Below are 24411 nucleotides of genomic sequence, written 5' to 3'. Positions count from 1 at the left end.
GGCCAGGCATTTTAAAACAAGTCAAGAATGAGTCGTCAGACCGTACACAATTGATCAGCCACAGGGCTGCCAGCTGTCCTCGAATTGACTGTATGGTTTGAGGCATGAACGTACATGTACATAGTACAACCTGCAGAAATAATCTGTGTGTATGTACGCATATGCACAGGTGCCTTGCATCCAAGGCATTTTATGGGCTTGTGTAACAGAGCATCAGAGTGATTCAGGCTGAATCACTCATGTTTGGAAGCTGGCCCCGTCTTGTGCGCAGTTGAGCGTGGCGGGGTGAGGGGAGGGGGCGAGAGAAGATAAGTCTCATTATTCAGCACCCAGGTGCAAGGACAACTCAAGGCATGTGTGCAAGGACAACTCCCTGTCATTGCTCAAACTCACGAGATATCCCTGCTCTCGGTCTCAGTGGGGTAATAGTATTAAGGAAGGGGTGGAGGGTTCATGCACGTGAAATTAAGTGGGGGGTTGGAGGGAAATTGTCGCCAATGTGGTTGGTTCCTTACTCAGAGGAGAAAAGGCTTTGGAGAAACCAGTGTCTCTGATTTTATGCCGTGTGAAAAGTGAAACTCGATGCCCTACTCAGGAGAATATGATTGGGGAAAATCAATGCATGATACAATTACCACACACTAACTTAGCATTGAAATCCAGTACCCCCCTCTTTTTATTTTGTTGTTTGGTGTGGATATGTAATGCATGTCTGTATGTGAAATGCTAATCTGCATTTTCAATAGTAATACGATACATGTGCATATCGTACTATCGCAACGCATCCAGGCTTGTGCGTGGGATAGTATTCTTGCCTTGGCTGCCGGTGTGATTGAGATGTTTGATTAATAAGGTGTCTGTAGACACAAGACGCTGTCCTTGTGTTATTCTTACCACTGCTTGTCAAGAAGATCCCATGTTAGAAGACAAATGTACACGGTTGCATACGTGAACATTTACCGGTATGTATACATGTACATGTCTGAGGTAAAATATTGAATAAAATTTTCTGAGCAAGAATTGCTCTGTACATGAGGCTAACAAGGGACTTCAGTATTTTGTTTACTTTGTTTTGGGAACACATTAGAGGTTTATTTTGGTTTATTTTTTACCCACACTAAGTTTCCTCTTGATTTAAAGTATAGACAAATGACTGTACTGCTATGGTACATAGATGCATGTACACATGTTGGTGCACATGTACCATAAATGTGTATGCTCGTGTACAGTAATTAACCATTGAATTTTAATTTTCCCGGCCAAAATGCTCACTGGTACGTGTAATTAAATTGATGGCTCTTCTAGCTTGCACATGTGCTGTAGCCCAAAGGCCCGAATAAAACCTGGGCAGAAGAGGTAAAAGAAGAACTTTCCAGTTGTAGAGGTGGGAGGAAAATTATGGAGTACACGAAGTAAGGTATTCCAAACTGCATTGGTGGGATTCGAGCCCTGGGTCACAGAGATGGAAGGTGAAGAAAGTACATGTACATGCCTCAGCCAGCAAACCTGGCTTCCTTTCAATTTGAGGGTAATCCAGGACCTACCAGTACATTGTGTCATCTCTCAAACAAAACCTTGAATGCATCTTTGACCAAGGTTTGGGTTGCACCATGACTTGTTATTAACCTGTGTCTGTCACATACATGTACATGTGTACATGTATGTGTATCTGTAATCATATTCAGAATACATGCTTGTCATCACTGATATTCACGAATTCCACCAGGGAACTTTAAAGGAACGTGGGAAAAAATCTTTAGAAAAGATCAACCAACAGAGAGTACATGTATGCATTCAACAGAGTTACCCGCACATGTACATCTTCATGGTTGTAAAGACATGAACATGTGCATGATATACATGATATACATATATCCCCGGTATGTTCATGTACATCAGCTGTACAGTACACAGCTTACCAGTTTCCTTTTCACTATCAGATTGGGGTAATTGACGATGGACTATTCACAAAGGACAAACGTGCACTCCGCCAACCCGCGCATACATGTACATGTATAATATACATGTACACATACTCAAAAATTATGTTTGTCCCCGGAAGCAGAATTATGAATGAACAGCCTGCACTGCCGCCGAATGAAAGGGAAGTTGCTTGCTCTGCCCTTGTTGCATGTAGGATGTGAGCTTGGTCGAGGGGAGGGGGGACCCAACTGCATCATCGATTTACTTCCACATCAGAGACTGACAGCCGCGGTGTGGAATGCTCTCTGTGTGCTATGGGGATGCCTCCTCGACCGCTGGATGAACCCAACCAGGCAGTGATGAGGATGGTTTATATTTCTGGTCACAAATATTGTCCCTTGCCCTAGAATAAATCTTTTTTTGAGGGGTGGCCATCAACAATTAAATTAAGTCCTGAATGTATTTTAAGGTAAATCAAAAATGCTAGGAAGCCTCAGGTTCCAGTATGTCAAATACATAAGTTAGAATTTATTGTGAAAGAAATTTAATGTTTAATGTCCAGATGGTTTTTGTACATGTGTGTACATTTCATTGCACATATTGGACAGAAACCAAGACTCTAAAGTCAGTGATGTCTTCCATTAATTTTCCCATCTTGTTTTGGATTTAAATTTTGCTAATTACGTGGGCAACCAAGTTCATCCTCAATGGGAATGCAATATGGCATTACTGGTGAAAAGCAGTCAGAATGACCCATGCTAATCTCTTCCTTTATCCCTGCAAAGATGTAATCCTTCCCCTCGGCGTAATATGCATTGACCCCCTCCGCGTCAGTGATCAGTACTGCACTGCAGTCCCTGTGCATGAATGTACACTTTTAAGGGACTGCCGGGGAAACCTGACTCATTCCACATTATGAAGCTTGACTACTGTACATTTTATCTTGGGCTAAACATCTCTAGAGTCTGTACTGTCCACCTGCTTCAGAGATTATGTGCTTGGTTTTCTAAGAACAAATCGCAGGTTGGAAAAAATGGTCAAATGAAAGCAATTTGTGCTTGAACAGAAGGAAATAGTCCCCAATGTATACTTGTATCAGGTCATTGCAATATTTGGTATTTATGTACCGTACATGTACTCTTGAGTATCCTTTTTCATACAATAGAAAGAGTGTAGTCATACATTCTTAATTTTTTTAAATTCATGCTGGCTACTTTGCAATTCAGACCCATTTCTATCATTTTAAGTGTTCAAGAAGTCACTTCGAGAGCTAAGCCTTGGTTGGCGAAAACAAACAAAACAAGTTTTTTTTCTGAACAAATTATCCTCTGCATTTGACCATTTTCCACATTTCAGTTATAGAGGTATCCTATTTTCACAGACTGCATCGAAGATCCTCATATTAAGAGGATTTTGTCAAATGAATCCAGACAACAGGTTGATCGACTTGCTGCACTGATGGGCAATTTGAGGAAAATCAAATTGCCAGCTTCTATTCAAAGTCATGATTTGAAATGGACTGCTTCCTTGAGTCCTAGAAGCTTCATGCTTTTAGCCCATGTCCATAAATCTTTCAAAGACGGGTCATACTTAGGCAAGCCCTAAAATTCCACGGAGCATGCCCCCCCCCAAATTGATTTTGTAAATAATCATAATGGTCAGGGACAGTGGTGGGAGTTTAACCCCAATCATCGGGCATCCATTAAGATTGGTACCAAAGTTTGTTTATTTTTCAAATCATGGCTTCGCCTCTGCTGTGGCCTCATCTTGAGTTCCACGGTTTTGAATGCAAATTATCTAAATAAAAGTTCTTCAAATATGGGCCTTGTATGCGACAATTGGCTTTTTTCTGTTTGATACTGCGCTGGCTGCGGCTTGAAATTACACATGACTCTGTGGGATGTGGCTGTAGTCACAGCCATGGACTGCGTAATTGCAAGCCACAGTCAGGTAAATGGGACACAGCCTAAACTCATGAAACTAAAGCCTGAAGTCAAAGTCAGAGGCAATAACCAGGATTTGGGAAAACTGCCAGTATGTTTGTCGAGTACTGTCATGGAATCAGCATCATGGAACCCCTCTGTTTTTACTTCATACAGGATGTCATGCCCCAGTTTTATATCAGTGCAAAGGACATTCCAAATGTATATTTTTTCCATCCTTAGAGATCTTGCCTTTATTACAGTAGAAATATACATCAAATTAAAGTTTACTTTTTGTTTTAAACTCCATCCTACAGAAGGAGGTCAACCCAGACTCCATCCGCTTCCAGCCCCCAAACATCGAGCTGCAGGGCAACGCCTCGGCCTTCTGCATCTACGCCACGGTACGGGAGTACGTGCTGGAAAGAGACACCATGGAGCGGGAGTTGATCCTAATGAGGGCCAACTCGGCCACCGGAAAAGGAGAGGAGTCCGGCTGCGAGGGGGAGGAAGCGGCCAAGACGGAGGACACTCTCCGATTTCATGTACCCAAGGTAAGACTACCCTCAACCACTGCGGATTACCGTTTCTGCCAGAGGCTGTTTAACGGAACTCTACTGCAGAGAACTTGGGCAAGTTGTCACAAGGGATGCAAGATGCTGGGGACAAAACTGAAGGTACCATGCATCCTCAAGGAATTAATAAAACATTGCACATAGCATACTAGTTAACATTGGTTTTGTTACATTGCACTGTTTGCAATGGATCGGAGGTCACCATAAACTGGTTTACTGTCACAACGTGTCATGTTGGACGTACAGGCCTTGTATTTAAGCAGGTGTGTCAAAGGATAATATATCAGTCTCTACCTTGTGTTCTTCTACCGGGAAGATTGTTGAGCAAACTTCAGCAAAGTCGTTCGTTTAAGAGGTCGCATGACGCTTATGTCTAGGGATCAACCGATGATCAGATCGGACATTGGATCAGGCTGATGTTTGGCAACATCTGCAAAACATCGGATGGGCAAAATTTGATCTTCCTTGCCGATATGGGTGCCGATGTTAACTTGAAGAAAAGAACGAACTCTGCACTCAATTTTGGCAAATACAAATCTCATATTATGATATGAGCGTGAATAATACCAGGGTTTTTTCATTTGGTGAGATAAATGAATAGTTATACCGTTAAACCCACATAAAGTATCCCTGAAAATTACATCTGCACAATCTGTGCTGCAACCACTCAACGCACAGACTACGCACCCAAGGATCAGTCAGTGTACATGTTTACCATTTCCATTGACCCCCATGAAAAGAGCCAGGGAACTACACCTCGTGTGGCCAGTCTGAAGGAAGCCCACGATTTAGCCTTTACTCAAGGCGTGCGTGGCTACCTGGACACATGACGTGCGTCTCTGCCGTTGGCATGACGGAGACACCAACGTGAGTGGCGAAGCCTTGAGCCAAGCATGGTGCACCGGTGCCATGCTTGCCTTGACTAAAGGCAAGCCGTGATTCAGCCCGAGGTGCTGTGTGTCTGTTCTGCATGTATGCACTGCTTGCGTTGGGTTTGAATACAATGGAGCACTATCGGTATCGTGTGAGCGGTGATGTGATGTACACAATAAGCCATTTGCAAGTTAAACTTGAATGAAATCTGGTACACTGAGTTATTTGATTGCACACAAAAGTAACAATTTTAATTCCCCAGACTAAAGACGCTGTTGCTATACCTGGTGATTCGGGGCAAGCTGTTGCCTAGCGACCACCATCTCTAGAATGGACTGGTTCCTTTGTGCCCTTCTTTTCTATTGAGAACAGTGTATTGGTGCAAGGCATCTCTTACGTAACTGAGCAAAAGTTTGTCCCAAATCACAAGGTGTAGCAACAGTGTTTTTAGTATGGAGAATTCAATTTATTATGTCCCTGTGAATTTAAAGAACTCTGAGTACCAGATTTTATTCAAAGGTCACTCGCAAAAGGCTTATTCTCTCACCTCAATGACAGTAAAGGCGAAAACCTAATCCTATTACCAGTAATGTGTAAACCGACATTTGAATTTTAAGGGAGTACACTGGTTTTTGCGTTGGTATGAACAGGCCCACATGTACCGGTACATGTACATGTACATTCTGTTAAGGTTGCATTTTCAGTTATTGTTGGTAAAGCATCAGATCGGATCGGACATTGGCCAGTGTTCCGCTTAAAACATTGGACATTGGCAGTTAAAACCTACATGTACATCGGTTGATCCTTACTTAGTCCTTTTCCATGGAACAAATTCTGTCATGTGACTTACATGTATGTGCCCTTTTACCATGTGTCATTATGGCATAATTGTGCAATATTTCAACTTAATGTTGGGGGTATACTGAAGCAGAAACAAAATATTTTAAGTTGGAACAATACAAAAAATTGACCTTTGTGACCTAATTTTGCTCATATGCCCTTCTGCCAGGTACCCAACGATTTCATGTTTGAATCTGCATAGCTTAAAATGTTAACAATGAAGAAAAATTAATTTCAAACATCACACCCCACATTACAGTCTTTACTTCATCTGTCATCTTAATGAATGCAATACAATCTACACGTACCTGTAGGCAGTTCCTGTTACGTCTTGATTGAATCCCAGTTTGTCCCAGGTGCTTGACTGAGTTGGTAGATTACATCTACCGGCTGCTATAACCTTTGATGTCATTGCATTCTGTTGGATTTTTATGATTTATGAGGGCCTTGGGGAAAACCTAGCTCAGAAGAATTACCATTCATTGTCGTAAAGTAAACATGCACGTATGCTGCAAAAAGTGGAACAATGTTCCATCATGAGATTTGTCCCTCTGCCACTGAAAATAAGCCTGTGTTGTTTGTGCTCCTAATGTGCCCCCTTGCGAAGTGCCAAGGAAAGCGTGTATTCAGAGGCCCATGCTTGTAGTTATAAACAAATCCCAACACAACTTAAATCTGCTCTTGTTGACCGCTGTTGTAGGTTGTCGGTATTGGGTTGCGTAGTGTGTTTGTCCTCATCAGGGATACCCACAGCTCTTACCCGGTTCTGTGTGCCCGTGCCCTGCAAGCCCTGTTGGATATGCTACAGGGGCAGACACCAGAGGGCCTTGCCAGGGAGCCCGATGACATGATCGGTAAGCAGTTGTTTTTTTTCTCAGTAGCATGTACTAGTGTTTTAGTTGAGACCAAGAAGCCGTAGACCAAAGTCTAGAGTTTAAAGACCAAGACACAGACCTGGAATCCTTAAATATCCCAGATGGAAACCACAGGGTGCCAAGACTGACATTGAAACTGGTCAAAAACTTATCTCAAGACCAGTCTCAAGACCTACATTGTACATGTACAACACTGGCTCCTTGAACAAGTTTGTCACTCCCCAAATTACGGGGAGCTGCATGTAATGCTGACAATCCATCCCATTACCATCTGACATACGGTATGTATGCTGTGGCAGTGATCAAACTTGCTAATGAGGGCTGTTTCCATCTGGTCCTCATAGATTATGATAAGCTAAGCTGGAAACAATCTGTGGTTGTTGCTTATTTGACATCATTTCCATAATTTCTTAAAACTGTACCTAAGTTGACTATATACGAAACATTCTCTCGCTTTTACATCTTATGGTGTCTAATTCATGTTATTACATGTAATAGCTTTTATACTGATGCCCATTATACCAGAGCCCGATTTTTTTTTACCTGTTGAGCAGAAAAGATTTCTTAGCACATTTAGGTGGTAAGTGAAGATCTTCCAGGTACGTGTACCACTTACAAGCAGCGTGTACTACATGACTTTTTTGGTGGTAAACTTGTTTGTGCTTGAGCACGAATCTTTTGTGCTTAACATGTCCATGTCGTTAGTGTGAATTGCATTTTTGAACCAAGGGTAGTAATTATTTAGCCACAGCCTGCATTAACACAAACGTCTGCAGGAAGCAGCTGCAGCTTCCAGGGGGACTCCAGTCATTTTCTGGCATACATACGGCAAAGTATTTAAATGTTGATGAAACTACAATCACAGGTCTGCTTGTCGTTTTGGCAGATTCCCTGTTTGAGCTGCTACTGGACCTGGCCATCGACCACCGGCAGGAGGTCCCTGAGAGCCACGGCCTGCCCTCCATCTCCTCCCTGAGCTGTGCGTGCCTCCTCAGCCTCATCATCGCCAGCGGCAACACAGGCAAGATGTTGGCGGGCATAGCGGCCATCCTCATGAGCACAGGCAGGCCCTCCCAGCAAGCTTTCAAGGTGGGTGACAGGGGGACCAGCTCCATATTGTCATCGTTTTTCTGTCATATGCTCATGCTTTGTGGAATCTGTAGTGTTTTACAGTCGTGAGTATGTATATGTATTTTTATATTTATGCAGTATTACATTTATGTGCAATTTAGCCTCTTGCTTTGAGACACGATGTTAATAAACCAGTTATTGAATTGAGTGCTTAGTTGGGAAGTCTATTCTGTGATATGGTGTAAACTCCATTAAAACTCAGAGGTGTTGATGTGCAGTGTTTGACAGTGATGCATGCAAACTGGTCTAGGGGTCAGGCAGGTACCCTATCTTATGCATTAACTGCTCATTGTCTTTATTAGTACAGCGGGCTACTTTAAAGTCCATTATCCCTAACCTTCCCCAACCACACAGAATTAAACAGTAGTAAAGTGTTTAATTCTGTGGGGATAGGTCTGGTAGGCCCAGACAGCTGGCTTTTGCATTGTGTTTGACATACCTCAGAAAAGTCCAACAGCCTCTGTGCACAAAGTCCCATTTGTGCACAGAGGCTGTGCCCCATTCACACAAAGTTAAAGTCCCATATGGGTGTTTAACTTTGTGTGAATGGGGAAGGTTAGGTCCAGCAACCCCTGGGCAGTTAGGGTTAAGGAAACTCTTGGCAATTTATAGTACTTATTGAGAGATGCTTATGTGTACTAGTACTTCTATCCATGGTTGTATGTTATATGGTGGCCCAGATAAGACTTGCATTTACAAGATGGACAGCTACAGTCATTATGCTTTAAGTATATACACATATTTATGAGTTTGAGTCATGTCAACTTTAATTATCATTGATCAAATAATGGAAACTGCAGTTCATATTCAAGATGATAGTTTTGGACAAAATTAATTGTGTAATTTTTGGCACCAGTAGTTCTCTTTGAAAACTAGAGTTTTTTGACTAGTGGAGGTACATTGTAGTAATTTTCGTTGAAGAAGTTTAGTTCTGTGTCAAGGTTATTTTGTTTGGTTTTGTTTGCAGGTTCCTTCTATTCTGTCAAGTCTACAGCGTAGCGTACATGCTGTTCTACTTGGCAAAACGCACTTCCCTGATTGGTTAACATCTGGCATTCCCAACCAGTCACAGCTGGACTCATGGGAGGTGCAAAACATAGATATAGGTGAGTTGAAAGGATGAGTGTGTAAGGTGGTTTTGTGCAACGTATCAATACAAGCGCTATTAAGTGGATTGTGCTAGTTGAGAAACCAAAATACTGGGTGGTTGTAAATTTGACCCACTGTGAATCTGTGAATGTGCAGTGTTTGATTGGCACTGACTACCTTGGCAAGCAGCCAATCAGGTAGGCAGTTAGTCAGCCAGCCAGCCAGCCTGCCTGCCAGCTAGCTAACCGGTCAGCTAACCAGCCAAGACCTATAAAAGCAGCGCATATTTGAACTGCAGTTGCTGTGCAAACATTAAATGTGGTACTTAAACGGTACCCACATGCTTTTTTCTTTTCAGATGCATGCTGTGACAGTAACAGTGCAATAGCCAGCGATGGTTCTTACTTATACATACACACTAACACAGGCCTGTACAAGGCTGGCTCAGGATACTCAAGCACAATCAAGGTAAGGCAGTTCCTCTTGGCTTTGATGCAGAATGGTACCATCCAGTGTCATTTAGTGAACTCTGTTAATACACAGCTGTATCTAATATTTCAAACACTTGAATAGAATATGTGGATGTTCGCCCCGGCACTGTTGAAATGTTATTAGGAAACACTGTCGGGACTTTCCTGGAGACGGTAAGAACAAATTGTTTGTCTAGTTTGCTTGGGCGGGATTGTGAAACTGGCCACCTTCTCCACACAAAGGTTCTGCCCATGAGATCACAAACCAATTTTAATGGCAAAATTGTAACAAGCATTATACATTTAGGCTTGCTTCTAGTGGTAAATGAATTGTATGAGAAAAGCCTTATTGTATCAGAAAACCCATCAAGGCCCGGGATATTAGAGACCATTAGAAATGGTGCATATGGGGGAGACGTTTTCAGCTGGGAAAGGTTGGGTCGTTATATTACTGTTTTGTGCACATTGATGTGAAATACACATTGCTTACAGTGCTAGCGTTAAAAGAACCACATGGAGGCATTTTTTAATTGCCCATTTTCTGAGCCACATACGTACCTAGCATGCATACCATCTCCGTTGGTATTTGATGGCTGACTCCGTGCTTCATCCAATTCAAGGGGCCCTCCAGCCTTGCAATTATCAAGTCCTGATTTGGGCTCTTACAGACCCTTACATTGTAGTTCTCACTACCTAAATTTGGTCCTGTGCAACTTGAGCAGCGTCGCATACCGTTGAAGCGCAATATTTAACAGTCTCTTTTGGTCCTGTGTCGCAGGGTCATATTTACGCAGCCAACCGCGAGTTCCACCCCCACGAGCGAGGCTGGCTGGCAATAGCCAGAGGGCAGCTGCTGTACAAGAACGCCGCGCGGGATCACGGCGGGGCCGGGTGTACGGTGGTCGTAGTGGACGTCGACACCCTGAAGGAGATGGGGACCATTGAAATCCCCATCCTTGGTAGGTGGAATTCTTTTCATTTTTAAATATTTGTCTGGTGAGGTAGGAGTCCGAACAAAATGACCAAAGGTTGTAACATAATTCAAATGAAACAGATCGAAAGTGTAGAGTTTACGTAAGCATACGCATGCAACTGTTTACTTCTGCATTAAGTCTTGATTTTTTTAATGAAAAGAAATATATTGCAGAGTGGGAAGATTACAGAGTAATGGATGTGATTTCATATTCCATAACAGGTGGCACTTCAGCATCTCTTCTTTTCAGTGATAGCGAGAGCATTGGGTGTATGTCGGCTTTAAATGATGTAAGTCTTTTTAGCTTAACATTGTGTGTAAATGTACTTTCTAAAACCTGTCACAATATATATGTTTTGTTAGCATCTCTTCAGAAAACCAGAAGGAACTTTTGATTTATCTCAAGATGTGGTTTTAAATTTTTCTTTTTAATCTCAGGACTCCTTTGTGGTTCAAAGCTTCAACCCACAGACCTCACCCATGTCAAAGATCGGGGAGTTGCCCGTGAAACTGGCCCGGAAATCCCTCCTTGCATATGGCCCATGGCCAGCCAGCAGCAACAAGGAACCTCACATGGAGAAACAAGAGATCGGTAATTAGTGGACATCTCTGGCCATTTAGGTTTGTTGGGGCATGGAGGCCTGTAAATGCCTGGAGGCATCTAAAGGCTCCAAAGACCCCTGAATGCCTGGAGGCATCTTTGGGTTTGGAAGCCTCTTAAAATTGAGAGACTGCTGAAGGCCTCTGAGGGTCACAAGACCTTTGAAGTGCCCTGGAGGCATCTTTAGGGTTTGGAAGCCTCTTAAAATTGAGAGACTGCTGAAGGCCCCTGAAGATCACAAGACCTCTGAAGTGCCCTGGAGGCATCTTTAGGGTTTGGAAGCCTCTTAAGATCTGGAGACTGCCGCAGACCTCTGTAGGCCGCAAGACCTCTGAAGGCCTAGTGGCTTCTAGAAGCCCGGATTTCTCTTAAGGCCTGTAGGTCTCTTTGGGTCCCAGAGGCATCTGAAGTATGTTTGGAAGTCAAGACAACCATGCCTGCTTGTTGTTTGACCGCAGCGCATGCTCTGTGCTGGCATGGTGTCTCAGCCCATGGCTATGCTTCCTATAGTAACCCTGGAGGTTTCTGAAATCATTACTAGAGATGTGGTGTTGGTTTTCGTTCCCCTCCAGACATCTCTGCTTCTGTTTTCATTGACCCAGTGCCCGAGATGTTCCAAATACTTTTCTGCCACTGTTGTTTTGTCCTCCCAACAGAAACCGGAGGAAGCAGCGAGTGCATGTACATAGCGGCTGGCAAAGAGTTCTCGCTGATCAGAACCAACTCTGGAAAGGTATGCGCACAGTCATCTTTATTTTTGTCAGGATAAATTGTTGTTTGCTGTGATCCTGTATAGATGCAAGGGGTAAAGTCCTTCTGCTTTCGGAGTACTTTTGTCAGTCAGTTGAATTTACCCTCCTGATAATTTTTCTGTGCAAACCTTTACGGGATGCATTTAGTGTTGTAAATTCAGCGGCGTTGATTTTTCTTCCATCCATTGATTTGGTTGATATGGCAAATTTGCAAGAAGGTTGCATTATTCAGAGTAAGACAGACAAGTGCAGTGTCTGACTTTGCATTGCGTTCAGTGGCTTGCCTGTGTTCGCGCATTTGTGTTGACTGTACCAGCAGATCTTTGTGAACTCTGTGGAAGTTTCGTAATGCAAGAGGATGAAGAATATTAAGCATGATGTGATCTGTCAATTTTTCATCCTTGGCCTCGTAATTGAAACCATTAACAAGGCCAGACACAGGATTAGTCACAAGACCAGTAGCAAATGACGGTGAACAGTGAGTGGAATGCGTTCTGTGTAGTTCACTGGAATAGTTTCTAACTTGAAGTCAGAGTGGAGGCTCGTGACTAATAGTCTAGCTTGTGACTAATAGTCTTTAAGGGATGTTGACTGCAACATTGTCCTTGGTATTCGTTGGTGGAGTTCAGTTGAGATTGAACCTAAAAAATGCCACTCTTGTTGCAGGTGCTGTTCACGGGCAAAGCCCAGAGCTTGGGCATCAAGCAGCCCGGCCAGCCCAGCGCCAAGTGGTCAGAGCTGCCCATCACCAAGTCACCCAAGATAGTGCAGTGCAGCGTGGGGCACGACGGCTGCCATGCGGCCCTGCTAGGGGAGGACGGTAATGTCTACTTTGCTGGGACGGCCAGGAAGGGCGAGGACGGAGACCAAGGTACAGTGTCAACCAGAATTTGGTTGAATCCTCAATAAGGCAGTATTTATGTGACATTTTTGTTAAAACCAAACCTGTCTAGGCAGCAGGTCTCCACAGCAGGCGGTGGGCTCTAAATGTTAAAACTTAAATCTTCCCCTTGGCACTAATTGTTTAGCTTTTGAAAATGGAGATTCTTTGGTAAAATTGAGCCAGTTACAAGTTTTTAAGGACGTAGCCATTTTAAGGTCTGCCCTGAAGCCGTTGGAACATGTCACACATCGTGCCTGCTACAAGTTTTGGGATGTGTCAAAATCGTTATTGTGGTAACTGTCTTAGTGTAAATGGGTCTGTGAATTTGAAGTGGTTCAATATTGAATCTCTCTATTCACACTGCATTTAATGAATGGCACTTTTTGAGATAGGGCAAAGTATTTTTGAAGTTTGGAAAGCCACATTGAAACTTAACCCTCCCATGCAAAGACACATTCTTGAACCAGTTGTCCTATCAGTCAAAACCAGTCAAATTTCCCATAGGTGTCTGTGTACTGGGGGGAATCAAGTAAAAGGAACTTTTGACTGTTTTTGACGGTTTATAGCAAAAGGAGGGTGAATACCACAACACTGTAGTTAACCAAGTCTCTGGAGGCTGGTTGACTTGATCAGTTGGAAATGTCCAGGAAAACTTAGAAACTTTGACAGGAGAAACACACCTGAACTGGTTACTTTCAGTGAAGGGACGTCGACAACTCAAGCCGTCCAAACCCAAGAAGATGCTTAAGATGGATGGCAAGACGGCGGTATACGTGGCCTGCAATAACGGCAGCACAGCAGTAGTCACTAAAGAAGGGGAGCTGTACATGTTTGGCAAAGATACACACAACACTGACAGCAGCACAGGTAAAGTCACATCAGCCTGGGAATCAGATCTAAAGCAAATTAAAATTTGTTTCCCTGGTAATACCATTACAAGGAAGAATTCTTTTCATATGATTTTGCAACATGAAACAAGGCTGCATTCCAGTGATTTACTTGTGTAAAATGAGAGCACTCCTGAGCTCGTTATTGGCAAGAGTACAAGAGTAAGCGAGTGTCCTGTCAATCAGCCCGGAGTATATACTCTTGCATCACATGTTTGGCTGAAAGTTTAACACTTGATCGTTCGCGCAAAGTAATATGCACGCAACATTATGCACAAACGTAAAACTTGCAAAGGAAAGCCTGATGCGAAGTACAGCCATAAGTCAATAAAATAATCTGATGGATTTGTGTATTTGGGATAATACAGTGGCCGGGTTGTGTTCTTATAAGAGCTTTGTCGTGAGCCAAAATTTGTTGCTCGTGCGTAAGTGAAAACCAGATAGCTTATCACAGACGAGAAACAACTTTCCATTTATTGTACCCTGCAGGATTGGTTGGCGACCTCAAGAATGTGAAAGTCACGCAGGTGGCACTGGGCAAGGCCCATGCCTGCATCTTAACCAGTGGCGGCACGATCTACACGGCCGGCATCAACAACAAGGGCCAGTGTGGCCGGGGACCAGCCCTGGGGCCAGGTGCCGGTAAGGACGGGAAGAATGCCAACAATGTGGCCCAGAAGGAAGGCACCGCAGTCAGCCCGGATGAGGTGTGCGGGAACAGTGGGGGTGATGGGGCCAGTGCCTCATCTGCCGCTGTCCAGCTCATGAGAACGCTCATTGCAGAAGGTAAGCAGGAAACAGTGTACACATTGCTGTTAAGCTCATGATAGTGCTTATTGGAGAAGGTAAGCAGGAATATGTGTAGACTTGCTAAAGTTATTGCGAATGCTCATTGTAAAAAGTGATCAGAAGAGAAAAACTTAGCTGCTAAGTTCTTGAGGATGCTCACAACAGATGGTAAGTGGGAAAAATATTGACCTAGCTGGGTTTTTTTAGAAGTTCATAAGAATTCATGAGAAAAAGTTAAAAGTTCCATTTTTGCAAGATTCTTTTTGAAATGCCTTTAACTGAGAAGTGGCTCTGGCGACATGTAACTCAATTTGTCTCGTCAGGTCACTTTTGTTTGGAGACATGAAAACTCTGGCCTGACAAAAATTCTACTTTATTGGGTTTATCGCTCAATTTGAAGTTGCCTTTTGTTCACTACTCAGGCGAGGCAGCGGGTGACATCTTGGCCCCTGGGGTCGAGGAGGACCTGGAGGAGGAAGAGAGGGAAGAGGAGCAGTGTGACCATGAATGGAAGGTGGGCCAGTGCATGATATGCTCCCTGTGTGGCCTCTGCACGGGCTACGGAGACTCCTGCGTCAACACCTACCAGCCTGGAAGAAATCCTGGAATGTGAGTCTCTGGGGTTTTGGGGGGCTTGTTGAGAAACTGATGATGGATGGAAAGATGGGGTCGGGACAAAGGGGTGGAGACCTGCGTCTTTGTGCCTATCAGCTAGGCAGGAATCCTGGAGTGTTGAGTTTTTGGTCATCGTTGGCTCGTGAGGAATGTCTTGAGTAATAATGTGAGTTTGTGGTTTTGTTTGCTTGTGAGGAATAGCTTGAATGATAGTGCCAGTCTCTGGTTTTGTTGGCAAAGGGGATGGTGAGAGTCAGAAAGGGGAGTGGGAAAGTTGAGGGATGGATACATGTATGATAACAACTACTTGGCAGAAATCCAACGTCTGGAAGAGAGTCAGAAAGGGGAGTGGGAAAGTTGAGGGATGGATGCATGTATGATAACAACTACTTGGCAGAAATCCAACGTCTGGAAGAGAGTCAGAAAGGGGAGTGGGAAAGTTGAGGGATGGATGCATGTATGATAGCAACTACTTGGCAGAAATCCAACGTCTGGAAGAGAGTCAGAAAGGGGAGTGGGAAAGTTGAGGGATGGATACGTGTATGATGACAACTACTTGGCAGAAATCCAACGTCTGGAAGAGAATCAGAAAGGGGAGTGGGAAAGTTGAGGGATGGATGCATGTATGATAGCAACTACTTGGCAGAAATCCAACGTCTGGAAGAGAGTCAGAAAGGGGAGTGGGAAAGTTGAGGGATGGATACATGTATGATAACAACTACTTGGCAGAAATCCAACGTCTGGAAGAGAGTCAGAAAGGGGAGTGGGAAAGTTGAGGGATGGATACATGTATGATAACAACTACTTGGCAGAAATCCAACGTCTGGAAGAGAGTCAGAAAGGGGAGTGGGAAAGTTGAGGGATGGATGCATGTATGATAACAACTACTTGGCAGAAATCCAACGTCTGGAAGAGAGTCAGAAAGGGGAGTGGGAAAGTTGAGGGATGGATGCATGTATGATAACAACTACTTGGCAGAAATCCAACGTCTGGAAGAGAGTCAGAAAGGGGAGTGGGAAAGTTGAGGGATGGATGCATGTATGATAACAACTACTTGGCAGAAATCCAATGTCTGGAAGAGAGTCAGAAAGGGGAGTGGGAAAGTTGAGGGATGGATGCATGTATGATAGCAACTACTTGGCAGAAATCCAACGTCTGGAAGAGAGTCAGAAAGGGGAGTGGGAAAGTTGAGGGATGGATACGTGTGTGATAGCAACTACTTGGCAGAAATCCAACGTCTGGAAGAGAGTCAGAAAGGGGAGTGGGAAAGTTGAGGGATGGATACATGTATGATAGCAACTACTTGGCAGAAATCCAACGTCTGGAAGAGATTCAGAAAGGGGAGTGGGAAAGTTGAGGGATGGATACATGTATGATAGCAACTACTTGGCAGAAATCCAACATCTGGAAGAGATTCAGAAAGGGGAGTGGGAAAGTTGAGGGATGGATGCATGTATGATAACAACTACTTGGCAGAAATCCAACGTCTGGAAGAGATTCAGAAAGGGGAGTGGGAAAGTTGAGGGATGGATACATGTATGATAACAACTACTTGGGCAGAAATCCAACGTCTGGAAGAGAGTCAGAAAGGGGAGTGGGAAAGTTGAGGGATGGATACGTGTATGATAACAACTACTTGGCAGAAATCCTACGTCTGGAAGAGAGTCAGAAAGGGGAGTGGGAAAGTTGAGGGATGGATGCATGTATGATAGCAACTACTTGGCAGAAATCCAACGTCTGGAAGAGAGTCAGAAAGGGGAGTGGGAAAGTTGAGGGATGGATGCATGTATGATAACAACTACTTGGCAGAAATCCAACGTCTGGAAGAGAGTCAGAAAGGGGAAAGAGAAGGAGATGGAGACTTCAATTTGATTATCTGTCAGCTAGTAAGGAAATCCTTGAACTTGCATTTACTGTCTGTGGATTCATGAGGAATATCAGAAAGTTATGGGATGAAATAAGATGGAAGTTGGAAGGGATTGAGACCTGTTGGTCAGTACATAACAGGTAGTTAAGCACTCTAGGATGTTTGTCTTTAGTTGAGGGATGTGTAGAAGGTAGAGGTATGGATGGAATTGGACGGGTACGTAGGAGATTCATCAAAATATTCATTTCATTCTGTGATGGTGACAGGGTTTGCGGTTGTGGGTCAGGCGACTCCGGTTGCGCCAAGTGTGGCTGCTGCAAGGTGTGCGCCGGAGAGGCCCAGGAGCGACGCGTTGGCGTGGGCCTGCTGGCAGCTGGCCAAGGTGCGGCTGCTGGCCTCCAGCAGGTTGCTGCTGGTGCTGGTGGTGGGGGTGGTGGTATCCCTGCCATACCCGGTGCCGGTGGTGCTGCTGGGGCCGGCGGCGGAGGGGGGAATTTCTACAGCGCCCTGGTGGAGCACAGCAACATCCTGCAGCACCGGCTGCTGGCCCAGCTACGGTACGGAATGAACCGACAGCAGGATGGCAAGCACCGTCGGGTGGGGTTCATTATGAGCCAGGACAAAGGCAAAGGTGAGTCATCTCTAGATTGTCGTGAGAGTAGCAGAACCAGTTGTATTGAGTAGTCCATTTTGGTCTCCAGTTGTTTCAGATGCATGGTGTCATGAGCCAGTTTTTCCTAATAACCACTCTGAGAAACCTTTGTAGCACTCAATATTGATCTCTCTCATGAGACGCCATTTTTGTAGGCAAAATTACAATTGTGTATTCAGCTCCATCAGGTATGCGTGTGTCCAACAAGCTAATTTTTATACATGCAGGTGTTGATCCAAATATCTTCAAACTACAGCACGGCTATTGTGCATCACGAAAAATTGAGTCCCAAATGACGATGTACATGTACATTGCAATCTGTAGGAAGTGACATCATTTTAGATTTATCTGTTTCTCTGTCTACTTTGTTTCTCATCGATTTGTTCATCTTCAGCCACTGAGGGGCGTATCATCATATGTGTTGCTCTGAAGAACAGAATTAACAACTCTTGTCCAACAAGCTCATTGTTGGTTCAGTAGAAGTCAATATATGTTTTTGCTCTTGAAGGATTGAAAAGGCACTGCTGTTTTCTTTAAGGAGGGAAGAAAAGCTTGAGACATCAGTTCTGTTCAGCATTACTGTTTGCAGTATGACAAAAATCTGGTTTGAAGCTTCAAACAATCACTGTCGTTGATGGGTTGAGTATTCCAGTTTTCAAGTTGAATTAAGCAAGTGTGAAGGTTTCTTTGTGTATTCCCAATGGCTTCATTGACAAATGCTTTTTGTCTTGATAACCCCATGAGGTATATATTGGAACTACACAGCCATTCTTTATTTAGGCTAGTATCCAAGGAACATTAATCTCTGCAGAAGCTATGCTGCTAAATTAATGGATGTTTGCCGCTGTGAAATGGGAACAAGTTACAGGAACAAAGCCATTTGTTGAAATCACTGTGTTGGAGGGTTTCAACCGAATCCCTCTGGTGGTTTGGAAAATTACACAGTGAAATTTGAAAGTTGGGGCTGTTCGAGTTAATTTTGGTCTCCAACTGTTTTGCACCAACAGATGAGGGCAGCACCAGTGGTGATGACAGGGACTTGGAGAGGGACTATGGTCAACATGTCATCCATCCACCAGGCCCTGTGTCCTTAGCTTTGCCAGCTACCCAGGTGGCCTGTGGTCTTCACCACACAGGTACTAGAATGATGGTATCGTATCACCACTGTAACAAAACACTCAGCTTGGTTTTGTTATTGAAGGGACATTAATTGACTATGTATGGAAGTTTGTGTATTTTCAATGCACTATACACTCGCTGTTTTGAACTTCTAAAAAAAGGTTTAACATACAGCATATCTTGCTGCAAGTAAAAGAGTTACCCTTACACACCCTGAGCACTTTGAGTGAACGTAACTTTTTTTTTTTCATGTACATTGCAGTGGTGCTTCTGAAGAATGGTGAGGTGTATGGCTTTGGGCTTGGCAACCATGGTCAGTTAGGGCAAGGAGATTCTGCCAGCAGGTAAACTACAGCTGCCCAACTGCCGTGTCAGTTTGAATTTTGTGAAGAGCCTTGTTGTGATGCAGTGTTGGTCAAATGATCTGTCTTACTTCGAACTGTGTTACTGTCTAGCTCTGTAGTTTGATAATGCTGCATACTTGAAGGTTTAACCCTAACCCCCAGGCTTTTTTTGTTAGGGACCCTCCTCAATCCTCCAGAATCCTCCAATTTTGGGGGTGAAAACATTGGATTCTCCCTCAATCCTCCGAAATCCTCCAGAATTTCTTGAAAATGTTACTTGGAGGTGTGCCTACTGCCTCAATTCTTCAAAATCCTCGGGCAGTTCATGTCATTATGTTGAGGCAGTGTGAATGGCATTCTTGAGCCAGTGGGGTTGATTCAAAAGAAATATCAGGCTGAATTTATGCATGACTGAGCAAAAACAACACAAGGTCTAACCCATGACCTTCATGCATACCGGTAGCATCCTTCACAATCAACTATGCACTTTTGCCATTCATCCTCAGTCCTCCAAAATCTTCCAAAACCGCCCGGATTTTGGAGGATTGAGGAGGGTTAAGGTTAAAGACTTACCTACATGGAGGTGGAAAACCAGAAAGAGCAGTGTGGATGAGCATGATGAAACCACAGTTTAAATTGGTTGGTTTGTCAGATTCATGTAGGAAGTGATTCCTTTGAGCATTACCTAGGATTGTTTGCTGTGATTTCACTGTTATGCCAGTGCAACAAGCAGCTTCCTGCAAGTGGTACCTTGGCTATTCTCCCAAAGGCTCCAAGAGATTTAAAATGATGCCTTATTTCAAATCTTCCACATCCAGGACTGCACCTGTGCAGCTACAGGTGCCAGAGACCGTCATCCAGGTAGCAGCTGGCAGCAATCACACGGTGCTGCTGGGAGTGTCCGGCAATGTTTACACCTGCGGCAACTTCCAGGTATGCTGTCAAGGGTTCCTGTATGGGATTTCACATTTGCTGTCAATTAAGATCTGGTACTTTGCCCTGTTTTACTCTTGCATGAACTTTTGAACTTTCTTGTGGAAGCCCGCAGGCATCAAATTACATGTTCCTGTGTGGATCTGATAAATTCTGTAGTGGAATTCATGTGTACATTAAGGTTCTGTGAGTCAATGTAGGATTGCAGTATTCTGTGTGTTAATTGTTATTTTTCCATCACTGAATGGACAGTCCAAATATTTTTCTGTTAAAAAAAGAGAGTGTTTAATTGTGCATTAAGTAAATCCAAATGAAAACTTTAACCAAGTTTAACAGGTTTTTTACACATTTCTGCAGATTCTAAAGATTTGTTCAGTGTTGGATGTAGAAAGGTCATTTCTTTCATAATTTGCTTTCAGCAAAGATGGAATCGAAAAGGAGCAATTTCTTTAAAGTTAAATGTGTAGGACAAATTCCCAGGAACCTTAAACTCATAGGGAAGTAACATATGAAAGCTAGATAAATTTAGAGGAAAAATCCTCCTGGAGAAATATCAAAGTTTGGTTCTTTTGAGAGTGCATTTTTTTTTTCTTTAAAATTTCTCGGTTCATCCTGTGATAGAAAGGACAACTTTGCCGAGCCATCTTGGAGGAATCCAATGCCCCGGGGGCTGTGTCACACTCCAGGCCGGGCCCTGTGCCAGACATGGGACCACAGTATGGCCGTAAGGCCACCTGGGTAGGGGCCAGCGGGGACCAGACCTTCATCAAGGTGGACGAGGCTCTCATCAACCCCAGGATGCTGGAGAACTCTTTGGTGTTTGCCAACCAGAGTGTCATTGGTCAGTGGAATACTGTTCTAAGATACATGCATTGCAAAACTCACAGAAAATCACATCTGGTGTAAAAAAACTTGTTTCTTGTCCCTGCCTGCTAGCAATATCTGGATAGTCTGAATTTTTTTTAATGTCATGGAAGGAAAGAAAAGTTCATTATTGAGCAGAACACACAATAATGTTTACCATCCCCACCCGCCAGCGTTTTAACGGTATGTTTTGAGATAACAGTTAACCCCTTTGCACCGGGAACCGTTGACAGCCGCGGCGTTGTGTGAGGATTAGTGCATACCACACACACAGTCTATTCACCATGCAGCTGCTGGTTCAATGGGGCCTGCTGCTGGACAAAGCCCTCCATTCAGGGCATACCACAGCCCAGCAGTCACGGTCAAAGAAATACCGGCTCAAAGGGGTTAAAAAGTAGACATAATCTAAAATACAGTGTGAAGCACATCTTAAAGTGTAGTGTTCATTTCAAAAAAGGTAGACAACTTTTAAAATTACCGCCCTCATTCAAAACCAGAGAGGCATTCTGGAAAAAGTTTGATAATGACTTCACAAATGAACCTTATGTTGTATTTCTCTTTTTGTTTTGGGAGGCTTTTAATTTCATAGTTAGAAGAATAAACAGCTTTCGGTTGAAATATAATGTCATGCAGTCCTTTTGACAACCACACACAGCCCACCAAATGATTGATTACGCACATTCCCGATCATTTCAAACTTTAGTCTTTTGGTAGTGCAGAAGATTAAAATTTGTTACGTTCTCCATGAAACAGGTGTGGTGCCGCGTAATGGCACTGCTGGTGTGCGTTGCCTGATGCTGAGTCGGTTAGATGGGACCTGCCATAGCTACACAGAGCAGGACACATCTTTCAGTTATGAAGACACCAGCGTGTGTCTGGATCCCTTGTATAATGTACTGTGGTGGTAAGTTCTTGCTGGTTTTCCGTTATCTTCTTTTTTCTTTATCAATCTGGTTTCGTTGTCTATTTGGCTGTTCTTGATTTGCCTTTTCTTTTCATTGAGAAGGAAAGGATGGCCTAAATCAGTTTGATTAAATTCCAGATCAGAATTAGCCTTTGATGTTGTGTTTGAATCTGGTTCTGTAGCATTGGCTTATACCCTAATGCCATGAGTATTCTTGCTGGGAATGTTCCTGAATTTTCCTGAATCTTCCATTATGCATAAAACCTCCGTCGTGTATGGAACTAATTGTATATCCTTTCCCACTGAAACTTCAATGAGACACGAGGACCCTTGACACCCATAAATAGCATGTGAAAACCTACTCAAATCTAGTTACAGGTCAGTGTCATTTTTTTTAAAGATCTAAAAATGCCAGTACTTTGGAAACCTACCATCTTTCTCTTTTTTGAAGAGGAGAGTGAATTCTGTTACAAATGAACTATTTGGACAGTAGTTTTCAGACAGAAGTCCCGTTTTCCCCCTTCCAATGGATCGAAGACTTTTGAAAACCCTTTTAACCCATTAACTAAACATGCGTGTTGTAATAATTTAAAGCGGAATGAATGAATGAGAGAAAACAAGTCCTGGATTGGTTCATGTGAGCTATGTGAATGTAATATGAATAAATTATTCATTAACTTTTAATGTTCTGTATTGACCTTCCAAATCTTTTTCCATCTCGCTTGCCCTCACACAGCTTCTCTCCGACCGGCAGCCGTGTCGCCTGCCACAGCGTCCTCAAACCCGGTGTGCGGCTCCTCCCCAGCCTACCTCCCTCGGCCTCTGTCCTAGGCCCCGAGCTTGCCCTGCCCACTGCGGCAGCCAGCGCCATTCCCCCTGCTCTCCCTGTCTCTCGCTCCCACTGCGCCCTGCACATGCTGGCCTGCTTGGATACGCTGACGGCGGCCCAGGAGGCCCAGCTGACTGTGGTAGCCGCCCAGGCTGAGCGCCAGTGCGTGGCCAAGGTCTATTCCAAGGAGGACTTCAACAGCGTCAACAGGTTTGAAGGTGAGAGCAGCAGGCGTTCTCTGTTTGTCACTTTCAGTGTCATTCTTGCTCTCAATTCTCATCTTTCTGTTTCAAGGAGGACTTAGACGTTTCTTAGAAGCTGTCGTCAATGCATTTGATTTTGGGAAACAGCACTGAACTTTGCATGAAACATATATGGAGAGCTTTCTTTGCTTAGGATAAGTGTTTAATAACATTATCATGTTACAATAGCCATGCTCACAATGGCAAATATATTTTCATAAATAAAATTATAGTGAACAAAGTAAAATAAGTAAGCAAAGTGTGTGAGCACATGTTGATTATACTGATCTTCTTGCAGCATGAATTTTTGCCAGATCCTGCCAAATTTGTGCCAGGGGCAAAAGTGAAACAAAAGGGAACATTTTGTTAATTTACAGTTTGAAATAAGAGCATTGTTTCTTGTTTTCTCAATGTATTTCCTGTTGGAAACGATCAATTCAGAAGGTTAATTTTTTGCCCACACTTGTAGTGCTAGATTGTGTTTTTAAGTTCACTTCAATGCATTATCAACTTCACCTATACTGTGGCACCCATATCACACTGTGTAGTTAATATATTACCTTTATGCTTCAAAGATGACTTTTTTTTTTAAAAGCCACATATATTAACTGCATTGGATAGTCAGATTGGGTACATGGATGTTAAATTTCGGAAAAGAATGGCTTCAAATATTTGAAAGGACCTACTAGTGGTTGGTGCACATTGCTGTGCATGTGGCAGTATCGGGCTATACCAGAACTGAATTGTTTTGCATGGTTGCAGTAAAAATAATTGGTGCATTTCTGTATGTAATCTCTATGTGGATGCTAAGATAAGATGTTAAGTGTGAAGGTTTTTCCATTCTTGGAGGAAGGAAATGTAACAATCCCTAAAAATTGTCCTTGGGTTATACCCCCCAAGGATTGCTCTTTTTTGAGGGGTGTGTGGCCCATTTGCCCCCCTCCATTAACCAGTGTTTGTGTTGCACAGATTGCTTACTAAAAGCATGTCTTAAGCTTAGCGAAGAGTGTGCAATTGCGTCTCATGGTTTCAGAAATTCCCTCAGTAAATGATAGCAAGGGCTTTACCCCAGGCACTGTGTTTCTTGTGATTGGACGCCAAATCTTCTGCCTCACCAAAACACAGTGAACCCCTTGAATCATATTTCCTATGCACTTTTTTCAGAGACCAGCCAAGCTTTGGTTTTTCCGCCATTAGTACTTTTAAGGGCGCAAATCTTATTCCTTTTGATTTCTGAATGAAATGAATGGTTTTTCGATGGGTCTTTATGATATAGGTTATGGTGGTGGATGGGGCTACTCTGGCCATTCGGTTGAAGCTCTACGATTCTGTGTGGATGCTGATATCTTACTTGGAGGGCTTGGGCTGTTTGGAGGACGCGGTGAATACAATGCTAAGATTAAGGTAAGTTGGTCAATTTTATCCTCTACTCGTATCATGTCTTATCGGACGTGAAAGA

At 43.5% G+C, this 24411-nt stretch overlaps 2 protein-coding genes across 5 annotated transcripts in view; one reads left to right on the top strand and one right to left on the bottom strand.

Moving 5' to 3' along the window:
• The window catches only part of LOC110979774 (E3 ubiquitin-protein ligase MYCBP2-like), a 77557-nt gene that overhangs the window by 12937 nt on the left and 40209 nt on the right, over nt 1–24411 (top strand). For all 4 annotated transcript variants that reach the window (XM_087133451.1, XM_087133450.1, XM_087133449.1 and 1 more), the window contains exons 3-23: nt 4163–4399; nt 6834–6987; nt 7895–8097; nt 9107–9245; nt 9587–9696; nt 10477–10657; nt 10894–10961; nt 11110–11263; nt 11929–12005; nt 12691–12895; nt 13607–13774; nt 14284–14580; nt 15006–15192; nt 17332–17696; nt 18725–18853; nt 19099–19180; nt 19999–20113; nt 20735–20954; nt 21731–21881; nt 22618–22928; nt 24229–24356. In XM_087133451.1, the coding sequence (XP_086989577.1) occupies nt 4163–4399; nt 6834–6987; nt 7895–8097; nt 9107–9245; nt 9587–9696; nt 10477–10657; nt 10894–10961; nt 11110–11263; nt 11929–12005; nt 12691–12895; nt 13607–13774; nt 14284–14580; nt 15006–15192; nt 17332–17696; nt 18725–18853; nt 19099–19180; nt 19999–20113; nt 20735–20954; nt 21731–21881; nt 22618–22928; nt 24229–24356 (3681 nt within the window). The remainder of the gene's footprint in view (nt 1–4162; nt 4400–6833; nt 6988–7894; nt 8098–9106; nt 9246–9586; nt 9697–10476; nt 10658–10893; nt 10962–11109; nt 11264–11928; nt 12006–12690; nt 12896–13606; nt 13775–14283; nt 14581–15005; nt 15193–17331; nt 17697–18724; nt 18854–19098; nt 19181–19998; nt 20114–20734; nt 20955–21730; nt 21882–22617; nt 22929–24228; nt 24357–24411) is intronic.
• pomp (proteasome maturation protein) overlaps nt 1–24411 on the bottom strand; it is a 194206-nt gene that overhangs the window by 148590 nt on the left and 21205 nt on the right. The window lies entirely within an intron of this gene.

Source organism: Acanthaster planci, linkage group LG02 (genome assembly GCF_054643075.1).
Source record: "Acanthaster planci isolate LZ-2023a linkage group LG02, COTS_SCS, whole genome shotgun sequence".
NCBI lineage: Eukaryota > Metazoa > Echinodermata > Asteroidea > Valvatida > Acanthasteridae > Acanthaster > Acanthaster planci.
The sequence above is the reverse complement of the archived record's forward strand: the minus strand, read 5'-3'. Positions and strand labels throughout refer to the sequence as shown.